Source organism: Myotis lucifugus, unplaced genomic scaffold, assembly GCF_000147115.1.
Source record: "Myotis lucifugus unplaced genomic scaffold, Myoluc2.0 scaffold_310, whole genome shotgun sequence".
Classification (NCBI taxonomy): domain Eukaryota; kingdom Metazoa; phylum Chordata; class Mammalia; order Chiroptera; family Vespertilionidae; genus Myotis; species Myotis lucifugus.
Window position 1 is genome coordinate 988,337 of NW_005871358.1, and position 20,123 is coordinate 1,008,459.

Below are 20,123 nucleotides of genomic sequence, written 5' to 3' on the forward strand. Positions count from 1 at the left end.
CTGTTTCCTTTCCCGGACAACACGTCGCTGCCGCACGACCGCCCCGGCCTGAGTGAACAGGTCCCACCAGGCTGTGAGGCGAGGCTGGGGAGGCCCCGCCCCTCCAAGAAGAAGGTAACCCTGCGGGTCCGCCAACGCCCGGTCGGGTCCTGACGGGAGACCCTGGGCAAGTGGCTAAACCTCCTCCTGTCTCATCCTCCCTCTTTCCCGGCGGCGAGGAGCGTGCGGTTCGGAGCCCCAGGACTGCCCCTGTCCGGTCAGACAAGCCCTATAAAGCGAGGCGAGGACCTGGGAAAGCTCACCTCCCGGGAGGTCTTCCCAGTCCCGCTGCTCCCGGGCCTTTCACTTTACCGTTTTCCCTAGAACACGTGCCACTGACATCTGAAATGATCTTGGTTTCCACGACCAGTGTCACCTGCTCTCAGCCTGCGACCCCACCAGGGCAGGCCCTGGGACCTGTCAGTGCTGGGTCGGCGGTACCTGGAACAGTGTCTGGCACTCGGTCGCAGTGGACGCTTCATGAATATTTTCGGCTCTTTTGAATGCACCTCCTCTTTTTCTCTCTCCACTACCTTTTGATTTGGGGAACATAGTGTGTCCGACACCTCTCAGGGCCTGTTTCCTTCTTTGCGGGTGACATGGTTCCTTTTGGCTCTGGGAGTCTGGGGTGCCTGTGGTCCAAGACAGGGCTGATGGGAAAAGGAGGTTCAGGAAGGGATAGCCTGGGAAGGGCATCGGGAAGAGGGGGCAGGCAGTGGGGGCCCCCCCCAGGGGCCGGTTCCTGGAAGTACTGCTTGGGAGGTCAGGGAGTTGTGACATCGGCTCTCGAGCCAGACAGCTGGGTTTCATTTCTGCTTCCAGCACTTCCTGGCTGCATGACCTCGGGCTACTTACCCAGCGAGCTATTCTGGGCCTCAGCTTCCTAATCTGTACAGTGGGGATGGTGTTTGCACCTGCTTCATAGAGCTCTGAAGTTGACATGAGTCAACCTTTGTAAAGTGCCTGGGACAGGCCTGGCACAGAGGAAGTGCTCTCAGCGAGGTAACCTCTTGTTGAGTGAGGGGCTGCTGAACCACCAGCTTCCTGGTAACACCACAACAAAAAGTTCAATGACTGCTATCCTTATGCAACCTGGGACTCCTGAAAAGATGACGCTGGCCTTCCCTGTGGTCTAGTAGGGGGATTCCAGCCTCCATGGCCACTCACGGACCCGGGGGCTAGGACACACTGCCAGCCTGGGAGGCTGGGTATGGGCTGGTGTCCACTGGCACAGCATAGCAGGGGGCATGAACCAATCATGGGAGAAAGAGAGTTTGATTTTTAAAAAGTTACATAAATAGACAGCAGAAGAGTCACATTATGGGAAAAAGCCAGATTTTCGGGACTTGCTCATACTTATAAGCTAGTATTTATTTTATAGGATAAATTTAGAGTTACAAATGTGACAGCTTCCAAAGTTCCTACCCAGTTGTTCAATTAAACACTAATCAAAGTGTTGCTATGAAGGTATTTTGTAGATGTGGTTAATATCACCGATCAGCTGACTTTAAGTGCAGGGGATGACTCTGGATAATGTGGGTGGGCCTCATCCAATCAGTTGCAAGGCTTTAAAAGCAAATACTGAAAGGCCTTAAGATAAATATTGATGCACCCCTATGGTCCATTGCAGCATTATTTACAATAGCCAAGCTGTGGAAGCAACCCAAGTGCCCATCAATAGATGAGTGGATATGTCCTGGCCAGTGAGCTCAGTGGTCAGAGTGTCAGCCTGCACACTGAAAGTCTCAGGTTCAATTTCTGGTCAAGAACACATACCTGGGTTGCAGGTTCAATCCCCGGCCCTGGTTAGGATATGTGCGGGAGGCAACCAATCCTCCCTCTCTCTCTCTCCCTTCCACTCTTCTCTAAAAATCAATGGGAAAAATATCCTTGGGTGAAGATTAACAAAAATAAATTAAAAATAGATGACTGGATTAAAAAAGCTGTGCTACATATATACAATGGAATATTAGTCATGAAAAAAGAATGAATCTTAAAAAAAAAGAATGAATCTTACTATTTGCGACAGTGTGGATGAACCTAAAGGGTATTGTGCTAAGTGAAATAAGTCAGTTAAAGAAAGACAAATACCATATGATTTCACTTATATGTGGAATCTAAAGAACAATATAAACAAAACAGAAAAGGACCAGATACAGAGAACAGACTGATGGTTTTCAGAGGGGAAGAGTGTTGGAGGACTAGGTGAAAAAGGCAGAGGGACTGAGAAGTACAGATTGGTAGTTCCAGAATAATCATGAGGGTGTAAACTACGGCATAGGAAATATAGTCAATTATATTGTAATAAGTATGTTTGGTGACAGTTTGGTGCTGGCAATATCAGGGGGAACATTTGTGAAGTATATGATTGTCTATCCACTATGCTGTACACCTCAAACTAATACAAAATAATATTAAATGTAAATTGTAATTGAAAGAATTAAAAAACAAAACAAAAATTAACTATAAATGAAAATACTGAAGTTTCCCCGAGGAAGAAGTATCAGCTTCTGGCCAAGAGTTTCCAGCCTGCTGGTCTACCCTACAGATTTCAGACTTGCTTGCCAGTCCCCATAATCGTGTAAGCCAATGCCTTAAAATAAATCTCTTAATACTCACACACTGACAAACACATATAGCCCACTAGTTCTGGTTCCTTGGTAGACCCCTGACTGATATAGGAACTAAGCAGGTGAGTCTGGAGTTAGCCTCGGTTGAAATCCCAGACCCACAATTTACTAATTTACTACCTGTGCCATCTTACATAACTTGCTTGATCTCTCAGAGTGTTAGGTGTGTCCTCCATAAAATGAGGATAAGAGTAGCTCTTACCACCCAAGGTTACTATGTGGAAGGAATTAAGAGGAGCCAGGAAATGAACATTATAATAACAGTTAACTATGTGCCAAGCCATTTTCAAGTGGTCAGTGTGTATTAACTCATTTAATCCTCACAATAATCCTAGGAAGTTGGCCTAGTGTTAACCTTTTTACAGTCGAGGCTCTGAGAGGTCACGTGACTTGCCTGAGGTCACCCAGGGAATAAGATGCTGAAGTGTAGCATGTTTAGCACACTGAGTGCTTTCTGATAAGCACTGAGCTTGTGTAAGATATGATTCAGATGATGATAAAGCCTTAATTATAAAAAAAGTGCATCACCACTCTTTTCAATTCTCTCATCAAAAAGGCCTTCAAAAGCACAACTGCCATATGAGCCAGCAATCCCACCCTTGATAGAACACCTGTGTGAAATAAAAACCTATGTTCACATAAAACCCATGAACCAATAATTATCAAGGTTTTACTCATAATTACTGACAGCCATTAAAACCTAAATGTCCTTCAGTGGGTGATTGGATAAACAAACTGACCTAGCAACATGATGGAATATTATTCAGCCATAAAAAAGAAGCTACTGATACAGGAACTAATGCAGATGCACTTTAAGTACATGGTTAGTGAAAGAAGGCAGACTCAAAAGGCTATTTCCTGTGTAATGCCATTTAATAGCACCTTCTGGAAAAGGCAAAAGTATTGGGGCAGAAAGTGGTTGTTGGCGGCTGGGATCTACTACAGGGGGTATAGGAGAGATTTTTGGGATGCTGAAAATGTTCTATATCTTGACTGTGGTGGTGGTTATACCACTATCTGTATTCAGAACTATAAACTGAAAAAGGTGTATCTATATTATACCATAATAAAAATAAATAAATAAACATCCCATGGGCTTCACAATAAAAAATGCAAATCAGGGCAGGGCTTGGGAAACTTCTCTCTGGGGCTCCTGACACAGCAGAAAGTTGCTAACCAGCCCTAGCTTGTCTTTTCTCTGCTTCCCCTTCCCTAACAATTCGAACCAGCTCTATCACGCATTCCCAAACCAGTCAAGCCAGGTTCTGGACAATCAAGATCCTACCTAACCCATGTGTGGGATGCAAACAGAACCTGTGAGCTAGATACAACTGAACACACCAGATCTTTGGTGTCCAAATTATTGTGGGTTCCTCCAGGTCCAAGATCCCAGGAGGCCCCACTTATCTTTCAGCACTGCTAAATGCAAGATCTGTCTGGAATTTCCCTTTTGGAAATTGCTCCCAGGGACTTGTTACAGTCAGCTCAGCAACACCAAATGTGTCTACTTGTCACTGTTATTACCCACTGAGGCTAATAACACAAGCATGATTTAGCTGTCCCTAATGACAGGCACAGCCAGAGCCACAGTACAGTGTCATGAATGGCTGTACAAAGTGGCCAATTTTCATTCCAAGGGTGGATTTGATTTTTGCTGACAGCCTGGTTACTGGAAGCCAGATGAAGCCAACAAGAGGTCCTTACTCCTGCAATACTTGTCAAAAATAAGGAGGAATTTTCTCCTCTGGAGGCTTGCTCCTGCCTTTCTATTAACTTCTTGTGGGTGAGCAGGGTGGAAATTATTTGTATGCCCCATATGGCACAGAGCATAGTAGGTTCACAAAATGAGTTGGTTCCTGTTAAGTGAGTGCAGGGCTCAGGAAAGCAATCTCAAAAGGGGAACTCCAGAATGTTCCAACTCCCTAGGAATGTGTACAGAATTCCCCCAAGGATGCCATCTATTTGGTCAGGACACCACAAGCCTCACCTAGCTGGAACACAGTGATATGGAAGAGGCGCCTACTCAGACTACACTGGAGAAACTAGAATTTGACAGAACTGGTGAAGTAGCAAAACACGGCTAGATTTTAGGGTTTCAACTCTAACCCCTTAGTACCTCACAATTAGACATCTCAAGTAATTCAACTTGGTAGGATTTTAAGATGTGATCTCAGAGTGAGTACTCCCATTGTTCCCCTCAGTGAGGGCAGCAAATGAGGCTTGTTGGGACACAAAGGTTTCAAGATACTGTGAGCCCCCCAACTACCAACAAAATAAAATTGATGCTTTTGAAAGTGCGGTTATAAAACACCTTTGTGTTTTCATCTGTTTTGTCCAGATAGGCTGAGTGAAAAAGATAGTTTCAGTTTCTGAACACCACAGCCTTTGCTGTTACTTAGAAGTCCCCAAAAGTTGTAGCTTCAGAGTGTTTAGAACCAACCTGGATGATTAAGGGCTCAGCAATGACTCACCCTTGCCCCACCCTGTGACTCAGAGGTCTACCTTTGAGGACTTCTTACCATGTCCCTGATATCAGATCATCATGGGTTTCCAATGATGCAAGTTGATGGTGGCTCAGGGCAGGCCTGGATCTGGGAGAAAGAAGAGAAGGTGAGGGAGTATACCAGGTGCTGCCCACTCAGCCTGTCCAGAAATATTGTATGCATGAGTGTGTGTGTGTGTGTGTGTGTGTGTGTGTGTATGTGCATGCGCGTGCGAGGCACAACTGCCAGCCATAAATGGGAGCTGTGTTGCCCTGGCCGGTTTGGCTCAATGGATAGAGCGTTGGCCTGAGGACTGAAAGGTCCCAGGTTCGATTCCCGGTCAAGGGCACATGCCCAGGTTGCGGGCTTGATCCCAGTGGGGGGCATGCAGGAGGCAGCCAGTCAATGATTCTCTCTCATCATTGATATTTCCATCTCTCTCTCCCTTCCTCTCTGAAATCAATAAAGATATATATATATATTAAAAAAAAAAAGGGATCTGTGTCTGTGATGTTCAATGTTCCAATAGGTAGGTTAAGAAAGTAAGATGAGTGGCTCAGTGGTTGAGCGTGGACCTATGAACCAGGAGGTCATGGTTGGATTCTGGGTCAGGGCACATCCTGGGGTTTCCGGCTCTATCTCCAGTGGGGGGCGTGTAGGAAGCAGCCAATCAATGATTTTCTCCTATGGTTGATGTTTCTATTTCTCTCTCCCTCTACTTTCCTCTTGGAAATTAATAAAAATATATCACCAGAGAAAGTTCTTTGTTAAAAAAAAAGTAAAATGAAACAGGGCAACTTAATTTTAGAAATATATCTTCTTCCAATATATCCAAAATATTATCATTTCAAGGTGAAATAAACATAAAAGGTTATTATGAGATTAAAAAAAATTATTTCCTTTTTATACTGTCATTGGAATTGATGTGTCTGACATTTATACAACACATCTCAAATTGGACCAGCCGTATTTCAAGGGCACACCAGCTTCATGTGGTGGACCATACCGGACAGCGCAGGCGGAAACAAATGTGGGTCCCCTGCCACAGGGGGACGGGGGCTTGCATTAAAAAGGGCAGTGAAGACACCCCCTGGTTACAGATTGGGAGGGTCTCAGGGTGCTTTCCCCCACCCATTTCCCCTTTCCTTCCCTCCCATTCATGACAGATAGGGGTCTCCTCGCCAGAGAGGCCACTCCATACCAGCGCTTCAACCCAGGCCCCCAACCCCTAGACCTCTTCCGTTGCTCCCCAGTACCCCAGGGGCCGCCAACCTCGGAATTCACCTAGCTTCGCCGCCCGCCTTGTGGATGCTGCCCTCCCTGTCACTCAACTTCTTGCTCCCGCCCCCGCCGTGCAGTAACCGTCGCTTCCTTTCGTTACCACAGCGACGCCATCAAGAGGCGGGGAAAGGGGCGCGCGGCCTCGAGATCCATTTTGATTGGTGGAGGGCCACGCCCCTTCTTTCTCGCCCACTTCGTGCCCGCGTTCCGTCCCCTCGATGGATTCCGCAAGCTGATTGGCTAGCATTATGGTGAGAGCGGCTAGTCTACGCTCAGACCAGCCCCGTGGGGAAGGGACGAAGGTGGGCGCCCTACACGCTGATTGGCTGGAAGGGCACGCGCTGCAGGGAGGGGCGGGGCGGACGCGGAGCCGTGGTTAGTCTCACGCAGCAGTCGTGAGCGCGTGAGGGACCTGTGCTGCGTTGCGTGCTGGGAGGCAGCAGCAGCAGCAGTAGCAGCAGGAGCAGTAGCCGCCGTGTGAGGAAATCATGAAGCATTACGAGGTAAGAAATGAGGATACGGCCACCGCAAACCCACTCTTTTTTCGTGGGACCAAGAAAAAGATCCCCCTTTCCTGTCCTGTGCCTGAAGGACTGCTGGACGGCGCAGGCGCAGTGGGCGCGGTTGTGCCCCGGAACGCTCGCAAATTTCAGTGCGCATGTGCAGAGGAGGTATTTATAATTCTGCAACCCAGGCTGTTTTGGGGATGCCTTTTCTTGGGGGTCTCTGCTGCACCTGAGGAGTTTGCATTTTCCTGCAGCTCTCCCAGCGGGCAGAGTTGCAGGCTTTGGCAGGGGAGGAACGAGGGTGCGGGACCCTTGCTCCCAATGCGTAGGTGTCTTGCACAACCTGGCACCATGTCGCCACCTCGGGCTTAGGAAGGGGCTTTGCTATCAGCCCTCTCTGGCACGACCTTTGGACCCCTTCCCTCGCCTGGCACGTTCCCGAGAAGCTTAGGAGGTGAGGAAGGTGCTGCCAGAACTGGTTCCCGCCAAGCAACAAAGCTGATCTGGCTTCCTGGTAATCTAAGAGATCATCTTTGTCACCCCTTGTGTGTCACAGAAGTCTCACGCCCACAGCCACTCTTGAAGCCCGTCTTCTGACTCCTAAGCTGGGCTTCTTTTTCCCATAAAACGAAGTTTCTTCAGGCTCGTAGAGATCTCTCTGATAATATTAGTAATTTTATCACTTAATTATTGCTGACTTTTTAGTAACTCATTTAAGCAAGTGCTCACTCTTGTCCTAATAAAATTCAGTTTCCTTCTCTTACCCTCATAGCCTATGAGGTAGGAGACTTTTATTGTTATTATTTCCATTTTTGTAAACCGAAAAACAGTCTGAGATGTCACGTGACTTGCTCAAAGGTTTCCAGCTAGTAAATGCAGAACACAGAGAGAAACTCAGAACTCCAGAGTTCCTTGCCCTGGCCGGTTTGGCCCAGTGGATAGAGCGTCAGCCTGCAGACTGAAGGACCCCAGATTCGATTCCGGCCAAGGGCACATGCCTGGGTTGCGGGCTGGATCCCCAGTAGGGGGTGTGCAGGAGGCAGCCGAACAGTGATTCTCTCTCATCATTTATGTTTCTGTCTCTCTCTCCTCCCTTCCTCTCTGAAATCAATAAAGAAATATATATTTAAAAAAATAAACAAGAAAAAAAATCCAGAGTTCCTAGTTATTAGCCACTATGTCATGCTGGTCCCCAAATAAAAATTAGCAGGTTGAGAGATTTCTCCTCCCCCACCTCCTAATTAAATTTTTTTTGGTAAAATACGTATGAAATTTATCATCTTTATTCTTTTAAAAAATTTCTTTATTGATTTCAGAGAGGAAGGGAGAAGGAGAGAGAGATAGAAACATCAATAATGAGAATCACTGATAGGCTGCCTCCTGCACACCCCCCACTGGGGATCGAGGCCACAACCCAGGCATGTGCCCTTGGCTGAAATCGAACCCGGGACCCTTCAGTCCACAGGCCGACGCTCCATCCACTGAGCCAAGTCGGCCAGGGCCATCTTTATTCTTTTTAAGTGTACAGGTCAGTGGCATTAAGTATGTTCACATTGTTATGCAACCATCATCAGCATCCATTTCCAGAACTCAATTCTTTTCATCTTGCAAAACTGAAGTTCTGTACCCATAAAATAGTAACTTCCTATTCCCCCCCTCTGCCCAGCCTCTAGCAACTGCCATTCTACTTCCGTCTCTGTGAGTTGCACTAAGGTTAGGTACCTCATGTAAATGGAAGGAAGGATTCATTGTTTTTATTCATAAGTTGAATACCACTACCTCTGTCCGCCCCCTTTATTATTGTTATTATTATTGGTAAATTCACCCAGAATCGTTTGAAACTTTTATCCCATAAGTCCTCAGTCATTTTTGGCATGGTACTAAGAATAAGGAGGTAGGGTTCAGTAATCTCTAATGCCTCATTTAACTTTGTGATCATAAAATAAAGTTCTTCTAATATAATTTTCCCTTTTAAACCCTCTGTGTAACCCTGAAGAAAAAGCCACATTCAGTTTGAAAGATGTAGGATGGAAGGTCTGTGTGGCATTTTTAAAGTGGAGTTTTAATCCCCCCCCCCCATTAAATTTATTGGGGGTGACATTGGTTAATATAATTACATAGGTTGCAAGTGTACAGTCCTATAATACATCATCTGTATATAGCATTGTGTGTTTACCACTCAAAGTAAAATCTCTTAATTTTACTAGTCAGACCAAGTAGGCCTCTGAGAACCCGTGGGGTGGGCACTTTTGTTCTGAGAAGCTGGGCACAGATTGGAACCCATGGTTGGACTGGAGAACATGTTTTACCTTACTCAAACCTTTTCCCTCCCAAAAGGAAGGGGGAGCGTCAAACCCACTGTTCAAAATAAAAAAAATAAACAAAATGGAAAAAAAATAGTTATTTTCCTGTGTTCTCTGTTATCATCCTCTGCTAACCTTTGCCAAGTATTCACTGAGGTGATAGCTGCAAAGTTTCTGTATGGGAGGAGCAGTCACCTCCCTGCCGGGTTTGCACAGCAAGCAGATTAGTCCAGGGGTGTGTGTTTTTACAGATCAATAAAAGTAGCAAGGATGCTTTCACTCACATTTAGCAAAGATTGAGAAAAGGTTTCAATTACTGTCCACATCAAAGAATATATTTCTGTTTGGGACAAGTGACCCCCTGTCCACAGAGAGATTGGCCTCCCTCAGAAGGCCTTTGTGGCCCCAGAGGTTTCTCCTAGATGATAAAGTGCAATGTACAAGTGCAGTTGATGAGTGATTGAAGTATTGTACAGAAAGGGGCAGGACTCATGCAGTGTCAACAGCAAGCTGACCAGGATTGACATCTGATGTTATGGCAGTTAGAATTTCAGCTAAAGGGAAGGTTTGTTGTAGTGCGCTGTCACTGCCTATTTCCCCTCTGAGATCGGAAATGAAAAAGTATCCCTTCAGTGGCCTGAGACAAGCCTGTAGAGCTGGTCTCCCTCTGGCCTTGGCTGAAGCTGGCGTTTGGAAGTTCAGAGCTGACCCTGGGATTATCTTAGGGTCAGAGCAAGTTAAGATAAGAGAACTACTTATCTCAAGCTACAGGTTTTTTTTTTTTTAAATTACAGTTTTTGCCATTGCTGATTAGAGGTCAAAACAATGATCTCAGTAGCAACTGGAAAAACAGCTTATTGCATCTTGTAAATGAAGAGAACCAGTACCTTCAGCCTCTCAAGCCCAAGTCTCTACTCATTTCCTGCAGCTGGGTACCCCGAGGTGAGGAAGCCTCATCCTCTCGGGGTCCCCACTGCCCTCATTTAGGATCTTCCATCACCTCACCTCAAAGGGTAGCTCTGTTGGTGCCCATTTTGCAGATAATTCTAGGCCAATATTGTGCCTTGCCGCAGGCATATTCTTGCTTCAACTGCCTCTACAGGTGTAAGTATGTGAAAGGTCTGTAACTAGAATACCAGTCATGGGACAGTTTAGAGCCAGAGAACTGAGTAGGAAGGTGAAAATTAAGGAGAAAGTGCAAGTCATGTTTAATGGTGTCGTAGGTGTGTGGGCTTTGACTAGGCTGGGCTGAGTCCTGGCTCTGCCACTCTAAATAATGGCATGACCCCGAGCAGCTTACTTCACCTCTGTGAACCTGTCTCTGGCTGCTCCTTGGAGTGAAGCAGTTTTAAAGAACATTATGAAGTTGCTGGAAACATATTAGCAAGGGGTATACATAAAAGGGGCGGTGCTACATGCAGATCTGGGTCATCCTTTTTAAATGTTTTGCACAATTCCATTATATGAAAAGAAATCAGTTTGATTTACCTAGCCCTTTAATAAATCTCCAAATATCCTGTTGAGTTGAATAAAGCAAGTTGCAAAAGATTCTGTAAATTGAAAAAAAGAAAGTACCAGGTGAGACTTCCATGTACTGTTGTTTATGGGTATATACCTAATCTAAGGATAAGTTGTAATACAAGGTGAGAAATGTGTGGGAATTACACAGTAGTTAGAAGAACCATTGCTTTGGGAGAAAAAGATGGGGAAGAAAAGTTATGGGGAGGCTTTAGCTATGTCTGTTTTATTAAAAAAAGAAAAAGAATCTAATATGACTAGAATAAAATGAAAATTTTACTTCAGAGATGGGATTCTAGGTGTTTCCTGTAATTTTTTCTTCTGAATTCTTGTGTCCTTTTGAAATAGAAGGTGAGGAATAAGTAGGGGTGTTTTTGGCCATCGAACCCTATTTTAACATGTGGTTCTCTGATCCTTGCAGGTTAAATTTGGTGCCTGTTTGCAGGAAGGTGATATGTTCTAAGATGGGGACTGCTTGATGTCTTTACTCTCACACCTTTTTTTTTTTTAATGTTTTTTTAAAAAATTGATTTTAGAGAGAAGAAGGGAGAGGATAGAGAGATATAAACATAGATGATAGAGAGACATCGATCAGCTGCCTCCTGTACACCCCTTACTGGGCATCGAACCCGCAACCCGGGCATGGGCCCTGACCGAGAATTGAATTGGGGACCTCTTGGTTCATGCGTCGACACTGAACCACTGAGCTACACCGGCTGGGCTCTCACACCCTTCTACATTGCATTGAACAGGTCTTCAGAAAGTGCTTTTGGGGTTGATTTTGCATTTGCAGACAGGATGGACCCTAGTTGTGACCCCCTCATCTGAGCTATCTTTTTGTGGCTTGATAGTGATAAAAGCAGGGACACTTGACATTTACGGTGTCCTTCCAAAAACCCTGAGAGGTGGGTACCCTTTGTCCCCCATTTTGTAGACTCCTCATTGATAGAATAGTGTGATGATGGTGCTGCTGACAGCTGCCATTGTTTATTGAGTCCTATGAGCATCTGATTAGGTGGGCAAGAGTATTATTTCTACTTTACAGGCTCAGAGAAGTAATTAAGTTGCTCAAGGTCGTAGACCTAGGAAGCAGTGTGCCTGTCTCCTGTTTCTGTCCCTGCGGTTGATGCTCTACTGACGCTGCTCCAGGCCGCGGATGGCTGTGTATGTTTCTGAGGACACATCCATGGCTGGAGGGTGGGAGAGGCGCCGTGGGCCAGTGTGGACTGTTGGCAGAGGTCTACCTCTGCCTTAAAATCGGTGGACTGTAGAGTTCTGCAGCCATGAAAGCTTGGTGAGCTTTAAAGGCCTTTCTTGTGTTGGCGTGCCTCAGGCTAGGAGCCTGTGAGCGGGTCTTAGGCTTTTGACATCCTGCAGATTTCTTGCTCTGAGCAGGTAGTGATTCACTGTTTCAGATTGTCCTGGTGGGTCCCCTCTTCTGTCCCTTGGTAGCTCTGCATTTCAGCCACTCCCTTCCTGGGGGCCCGAATCTGAGAACCCCGAGCCTGAACGAGCTCTAGAATTCTCGGGTTTGTCTTCTGTACTCTACAGGTCGGGGATCTGAGGCCCAGAGAGGAGGGCCTTTGCCAGGGCCACAGGGCCAGTCCCTCATTGGGTTTGGCAGTGTCCTTCCTGGGAAGACAGCAAAGCCTGCAGGCTTTGGATCTGAGTTGGATTCAGATCCTTAACTGCCCCATAAAAAGCTGAAGCCCACGGACAGGTTCTGCAACCTCACAAGCCAGTTTTCTCATTCATTCATTGGGGGTCAAGGGTGTGCCCTGCTGGCCCCTCCCCCTTCAGAGCTCCTTGTTGCACACTGACCATTACCCTGCTGGGCATAATGGTACCTGACCTCACTGGGTTATGGCTTTAAGGGGTTATTGCTCTGGTGAACATTAGATGAGCAGATGCCTGGAAGGCACTCAGCTCAGGGCCAGGCAAAGCACAGGACAGCAGCTAACATTTAGCAAGTTCTGTTGATCTACTTGCCTTCAGAGGCCTTGGTGCTGAGTTGGAGGAGGCAGGGTGGGGTGGGCTGAGGTGGAGAAGGGGAGGGTCTATGCCAGTGGTTCTCAACCTTCCTAATGCCGCGACCCTTTAATACAGTTCCTCATGTTGTGGTGACTCCCAACCATAAAATTATTTTCATTGCTACTTTATAACTGTAATTTTGCTACTGTTATGAATTGTAAATATCTGATATGCAGATGTATTTTCATTGTTACAAATTGATCATAATGAAAGCATAGTGATAAATCACAAAACAATATGTAATTATATATGTGTTTTCCGATGGTCTTAGGTGACCCCTGTGAAAGGGTTGTTCGACCCCCAAAGGGGTCGTGACCCACAGGTTGAGAACCGCTGGTCTAGGTGGAGGAGGCAGGTAGGAGGTGGGTGAGGGTGGGCTCCAGGTGGGGCAGCTGAGCCCCACTGGCTGGGACTGGGAGTGATCCTGTGCTTAGCAGAGCTCCTTAATAATTGGTTCCTGAGGAGAGGGGAGTTGGAGGGTTGACAACTGTGCTTGGAAGGGACCTGCACCTGTTGTGACACGGTTGTTTAGCTGGGAATCTCTGCACTTTCACCGACAGGCTTGGCTGGGTGAGAAAGGCCAGAGACCTCCAGCTGGTGGGTCAAGTTCAGGCTAGGTCTTAATACCCTCTTGCAGACATTGACAGTGGCAGCTGAGAATGTTTGAATACAGGAAACAGCCAGAGCATCATCATCACCACCATCAAGCTACTGCCAGTGTCGTGCTCACTCTAAGTGCTTTTTATCTAGTAGCTTGTTTAACCCTTATAATTAATCTGTGAAAGAGATACTGTGTGACAGGTGGGGAGACTGAGGCACAGAAAAGCAAAGCAACATGCCCATGGTCACACAGTGAGTTCTCCCAGACCCACATGGGCTCTGCTGTGTGTGGGCCCAGGTGCTCATGCCCTGAGGAAGAGATGAAGGGGGTGGCCTGTGGAGGCCACTGGGTGGATCTGCCTTCGGACATTTACCCTATCAGTGTTTCAGTTTTCTCACCCGTGAAGTCAGGATGAGGACACCTGTCTCAGAGGTGTCCTCACACTTCACCTGGGGAGTGTGAAGTGAGCACATTCCTGGCCTCCAGTCACTGTCCAAAGCATTAGGTGGATCAGAACCAATCGCTGGCAGATAAAGACAGATCTGCATTAGTCAGGCACCTGAGTGCTTTCTGCATGTGGTCTCTTGAACACCTGAAAACTGTCGGTGAGCAGCCAGTGGGGCCCCTGGAGATGGCTTCGTGCTAATAACATCCCCAGAAGGTGAAGAAGCAGCCCAGATGCCAGGGATCAGTTTTGATATAATGTCAGAGTTACATTTTGGGATGATCCACTCTTTCCTGCTTTGTGGGAAGACCCTCAGTGAAGTCAAAGTGCTCGCAGAAGCATGTCGATGGGAGGGTCTTAGCACTCTGTCTCCCACCTTTTGAGGCTTCTAGTCATTCTCTGTCCCCTGCTTTCCTCACTCAACACTGCACGCTTTCACTCTTCAAACACCCACAGCCATGTCCCTGCTCTAGGAGCACATGCTGATCCCTCAGTCAGGAATGCGCTTCCCTCTGTTCTTCCCTTGCCCGGTCCCTTGTTTTGGAGAGCTCAGCTTCAGTGTCATGCTGAGAGGCCTTCCTGGACCATCCTATCTGGAGTACAACCCTCAACCCTACTCCTCAGCCCCCCATAATCCTTTCATGGGCTGTTTAGGCTTTGGTGTTCTCATTTGGTTACTCGATGGTCTTTCTATCCTGGTCAGACTGAGCTCTGTGAGGGCAGGGCCTCTGTCTTGTTCCTACAATCTCCCCAGCATTCGGTCAGTGCTTCTTTGGTGGATGAATGAGTGGATGAATGAATGCATCTTCTTCTTGCAGTCAGGCTCACAGGGAGCAGAAGGGTGAGAGTGGGGCCCGCTGCAGGGGCCTGGATGAGTCTGGTTTCTCACACGGTGGGCTGAGGGGCCTCGTTAGGGGTCCTGACGTTGGGAAGGCAGCTTCTTATGGCTTCTGACCACTTGCTCTGGGTTTACCCAACCTCAGCAGGACTATTCCCCGTCATCCCACCCCTTCAGTGTGAGCTGCCAACACTGCACCTGGGCCCACCCCTCCCCACACAGGTGGCTGGCAGGATCTGCTGCTCTGGGTGTACTGTGGGGCTTCACTTACCTGTTTCCAATCTATCACTTCATTAGTCCGCTAGTTCCAACATATTTTTTTCTCTTTACCCCTCACATGCCAGGAATACTGGAGTGAATGAATCTCAACCTCTGCCCTCAAGGTCGTGCGCCTAAGTGAGGCCTGAAGGAGGGGGAGAGGACCAGCATGTGCTGGGGCTGGGAGGCCAGACTTCCTTGGGTGTCCCACATCAAGAAATGAGGCCGGCCAGCCAGGGCTTCGTAGCCACCCAGATGCCTGTGCACTTTAACCCGAGGGTGATGGAAGTCCCTTTCCTCTGTTGATTTTATCTAAAAGGTTAACTTCCAGGGGGTGGTTTAAGTCCGTGGGGGCTCTCTTGTTATGGTGTTTGCTACATAAATGCTCAGGGTAGTTCCTTATTGACAAATGGTTAGTTAGAGATGGGCCAAGCCTCCCCCAGCCCTTGGAGGGATAAAGGGCCTCTCATTAGCTTGCAGTGAGTGACGGCCAGGCTGGCACAGCCCTGTCCCTGTCCCTGCTTGAACCAGGCTCTTATGTAAGCAGAGTCCCCAGGCCATTCAGTCAGCCCAGGGGACTGCAGGGTATGTGTCGTACCCTGGGCCCTTCAGAATTATTTTTTTTTTTCCTGTTTAAAGGGAGCATTGGCCAGGGCCATGCCAGTTGTGTGGTGGGCCCATGGGAACAGTGCCTGTCATCAGGGTGGGTGTGGGCTGGCCAAGTCTGGGAGAGGGTGGTTTAACATTGGCACTGAGGCTTCACGGAGCATTAGGAAGCAGGTTGAAATTTGAGGGGGTCACAAAGGGAGCCTCCAGTCTTATGGGGAGAAGCTGTCTCCCAGGCACCTTAGGAGTCTATCTCGGCAGGGGGTTGCTGCATCAAGGCTTGTCAAGAGCTGGGGTTGGGAAAGCGTAGCTCTTGAGGGTGGGTGAGGGTAATATCAGAGTTCTTGGGCGATCTGTAGTCTGAAACAGTATATTATTGGATACTATTTGCTCCAGAGAATCATGTCGAACAAAATCTCCGGGCTCGGGGTGAGGATCCGCAGAGGACAGGGCTGGAGTTCAGATGGGTAACTGCAGTGCTGGGATGTTTTGGGGAGAGGCTGCTATTCTCATCTTGCCTGGAAATCCTGTCATTCAGGTTTCAGCTCGAATGTCACCCCTCTGAGAGGCTCCCCCTGACCCAGCCAGGCCACCTGTCACCCTATCACCTCTCCTGTTTTAGTTCTCCACACAGACGTAGCACCTCCAGGGAGCGTGTCTGTGTGAGTCCCTCACTCTCCTCTTTAACCTCGGCTCCTGGCGGGGCTCGGGAGACATGTGGAGCGAGTGATTTGGTATGTCTGCTAGAGACACTGTCCTGTAGAGCAAGGTGCAGGGTAGGCCCAGGCAGTAAGCCATGTCTCAGAAGGCACTGCAACTCCAGGGGAAGGACCCTTGCCTGCTTGCAGGGTGCTTGTCTGTTTCAAGGCCTGGAGTTTATGGCTTGGAGTGCATGTGGCTTCCCTGTGTTAGTGTTGGCCCCCTTCTGTCGTGAAGCTGGTCTCTGCTCATCTTTAGCTATTTTGGAGCTTGACCATTCTCTTTTTCTCCCCTTTGACCCAAAGTTACCTGAACTCTTGAGTTGTCCTGTAAGGATAAGATGGGGATCCTATGGGAAGTGCTAAAGCCATGATCAGTCCCCAAAAATACTTCCTGCCAGACTCCTCTAGGCCGGCTCAGGAACTGCACTGCCCACCACATTCCAGCTCACCTGGGGCCTCTGGACAGACACCATTTCCAGTCTCCGGCTGGGTCTGGGAACATGTACCATCCAGGGAGAAAGTATGGGGAAGGATGTCCCTGTCAAGACTCTTCGATTCCTTTCCTCTTGCTTCATTTCACTTTCAACCAGAAGGGCAGAGCAGAGCCAGCAGGCACCTGTGGGGCTTGCAGGTGGGAAGACAGCCGTGGGCGTCTTGCTGAACCTCTCTCAACAGGTAGGGCTGGCATTCTCAGTTTACCTTTCCCTTGGTAGATGTGGCTAGGCCTGTTAAACATTCCAGAAACCCAGTACCCTCTTGCACTTGTTACTACTCTATCTTCATCCCAAGATGTACATTTTTCCCCTCAGCATTTTCAGAAGTTCCTTATGTTATGATATATATGTGTATATGTATATATGTGTGCATATATATATATATATGTGTGTGTATATATATATATATATAATGTATATCTTGACATAGGAAGTTTATTTCTTCTCTTAAAAGTCGGTGGCTTGTTTTGAGTCAGTGACAACTCAGGATCCAGGAACTAGGGTGTCTCTTTCACCACTTGCCACCTCTATGCCCCAGTGTAAGCCACAGAGTTTCTGGCCTGGGTTGTTTCTGAGACTCTTTGGTGTTTCCCCCCGGTTGCCCCCCCCCCCCCCCCCCCCCCCCCGCCCACGGGCTGCCCAGCAGGGAGAGGGATCCTTCTAAAAACCAGACCAGTTGTGGCACTCCAGCAACTTTCCAAAGTGCTTATCTTGACCGCCCTTCCAACCTCTTCCTCTGCTCGCAAGTCCACTCTGCTTCAGCCTTTTGATGTTCTTGAGCCCTGCAAAGCTCTGTGCTGCCACAGGGCCTTTGCACCTCCCCCAGGGAAGCCTCGTGGTTTGGTTCAAATCACACTTCCTTAGAAAGGCCTTCACTGACCACTCCTGTGGCACTCTGGTCTCCTGCCCTTTGTTTTCTTTTTGGCGCCTGGTACAACCTGACCTCGTGTCACATGATAGATGCTTTGCCTGTGTTCCCCTTGAGCGTAAGTAGGTCCCGTGGGGGGCATGGCCTTCTTGGCTGTGCTCACTGTTGCATCCCATCACCTGGAACACTGCCCAGCACCCTGCTGTTACAAATAGTTCTTTCTATTCATCCTGGAGCCCAGCACCTAGCACGGGTTGGCACATGGATGGGCTCAGCAAGTGTTTGCTGAGGGGGTGAAGAACACAAACTTCTCTGCCAGCAGAAAAGGCTTGTAGAGGTTCCAGATGCCCTCTGCACACTGTTGAGCCCTTTGCAGGTTCTGTGCAGCAAGCATATCCTTGCTCTGTATGGGCGTGGGCCGTGGCTTCTAGTAGGGAGGGGTTCCCTGGCCTGGGCCAGCTGCTCTGGAGGAGCACGGGGACCGGGCTTGCTATGCAGGAGGCAGCCACAACCACCCAGCCGCCCTTGGGCCGAGCCCAGTGGCTCACTCTTACATACTGAGATTTCATGGCCTATGTTGGAGCTCCTCTGGGCCAGGTAGGGTCCCAGGATACGGGCAGCCAAGGGAGCTATGGCCAGACTGGAAAGTGGGGCCTGGATCTCCCACCCTAACCTGGTAACACCTGCCATGCCATTTGCCTCTTGGGGACCTACATGGGGGTGAGAAAGTGAGTGATGCCAGTCCCTGGGGACCAGGTCCTATTGCCAGTCCTAGAACTGGGTCCCAAGTCTTTACTTTCAGAAAAACAGGGGAGGGGTGCCTGCCTAATGGGTTAGTCATTGTAGCGAAAGCAGCCCTAGACGATACGTCAACCAATGAGCATGGCCAATACAACTTTGTGGATACTGACACCTGAATTTCTTGAAATAGGTTTCTTTTGATTTTTTCCAACCATTCTTAGCTTGTACACAAAGAGGCAGATAGTGGACCGGAATTGGCCTGTGGGCCATGGTTTGCTGACCCCTTGGTCTAAGCCATCCTTTATTTGTGATAGAATTATCCCTATAGCCTACTGCCACCTTGTTTCTTTACTGCTCCTTTAAGAACCCAAGTCAGGTCATGTTCCTGCTCTGCCCAGAACTCTCTATAGCCCCCACCTCACTCGGAGTAGAAGCCAAAGTCCTCACCCAGCCTATGAGACCCTGCACCCCTAGTCAGCACCCTGCCCTCATCTCCTCCCAATCCCACCCTCGCTCCCTCCCTCCAGCCACAGGGGTCTCTGCTCTGTTGCATGAATGCACCAAGCATGCTGCACAGGCCATTCCTCTGCCTCCATGCAGATCTCTGAACTCCTCTTTCCTTCACTGCTTGGCTCAATGTCCCTTTAGGGAGGCCTTTCTTAACTATATGTAAAACTGAACCCCCCCGCTTTACTGCCATTCCTGTCCCCTTTTCCTATGGCACATGTCATCTATATATATAAAAGCCTAATATACAAAGTGTCCCCTTGGGAATTTGACCGACCGGGAGTTCGATCACTCGCTTTGACATGTGCTGACCACCAGGGGGCAGCGCAGAATGAAGGAAGGCCCTGGCCGGCAGCCAGGGAAGGGAGGACCTGGCCTGTAGCTGGCAGCCGCTAGGGACCCTACCCATGTACAAATTTCGTGCACTGGGCCTCTAGTCCTCTGATATGTTATGTGTAACTTTCTCCATTCCCAGACTAAAATGTCAGCTCTGCATGGGCAAGGTTTTCTGTCTTCCACCCCTGAATCCCTAGAGCCCTTAACAGTGCCTGCCTGGCTTGTAGTAGGTGCTCAGTCAGTATTTACACAGGAAATGAGTAAGATTGTCTCCTCATCTGCCAAAGGGGGTTAATAGTAAAGGAGGTAATTCACGTGGAGGACGTGTCTCCGTGTCTGGCACACTGTAAGTGTGCAGGAAGCACCAGCTGCCACCGCCTGTGTACGGCTGGCAGTGTGGACTCCAGACCGGCTGTTCTGCAAGCTGAGCTCCCCGGGGTGGACTAACCTGCTTGCTGCACTGGGGCTGGGAGAGCTGGGCGCACAGGTTGGGGGCCGGCCTGGATGAGCTCCTCCTGCCGCTCTGGTCAGCCTGTGTCCACAGGGGTCAGCATCTCCGGCCTCTTCCAGTCTTCTGATCCAGCAGTGCCTTCCTGCCCAGAGATACGGAGAGACAGGTGGTCACCAACCTCAAACTGGCTATGGGGTACAGGGGTGCAGATCTGGGTCATCTCTGGGGGATGGGCCTGGGACAGCCCTGGAGGAAGAGTATTCAGTTCCTGAGGAGCAGAGACAGATGGGGTCCTGCTCCTGGAGCTTGTGCCTGTGTGCCCTTGAGCGACGACTTGTGCTTCTGAGCTTCGGCCTCCTCCTCTGTGAAATGGTGTAACTGCCAACCTAAAGGGGAGCCAGTGTTGGTGGTGGAGGCTGTGTGCTCAAACCCACGGGAGGGGGCAGTGAAGGGGGTGGGTGGGCGGGAGAGCGACCTCAGGGGTTG

At 48.7% G+C, this 20,123-nt stretch overlaps 1 protein-coding gene across 4 annotated transcripts in view; it reads left to right on the forward strand.

Annotated features, from left to right (window-relative positions):
• The window catches only part of TECR (trans-2,3-enoyl-CoA reductase), a 49,160-nt gene that overhangs the window by 17,062 nt on the left and 11,975 nt on the right, over nt 1-20,123 (forward strand). The window contains exon 1 of one of the 4 annotated variants that reach the window (XM_023763938.1): nt 6,665-6,684. The exons of 1 other annotated variant lie outside the window; for it this stretch is intronic. In XM_023763938.1, coding sequence (XP_023619706.1) covers nt 6,682-6,684 — 3 coding nt within the window. In that variant the 5' untranslated portion in view covers nt 6,665-6,681. Of the gene's footprint in view, nt 1-6,664; nt 6,685-6,769; nt 6,937-7,076; nt 7,105-20,123 lie in introns of those variants that run through there. 2 more of the 4 variants (XM_006100336.3, XM_023763939.1) reach the window with 2 other exon arrangements.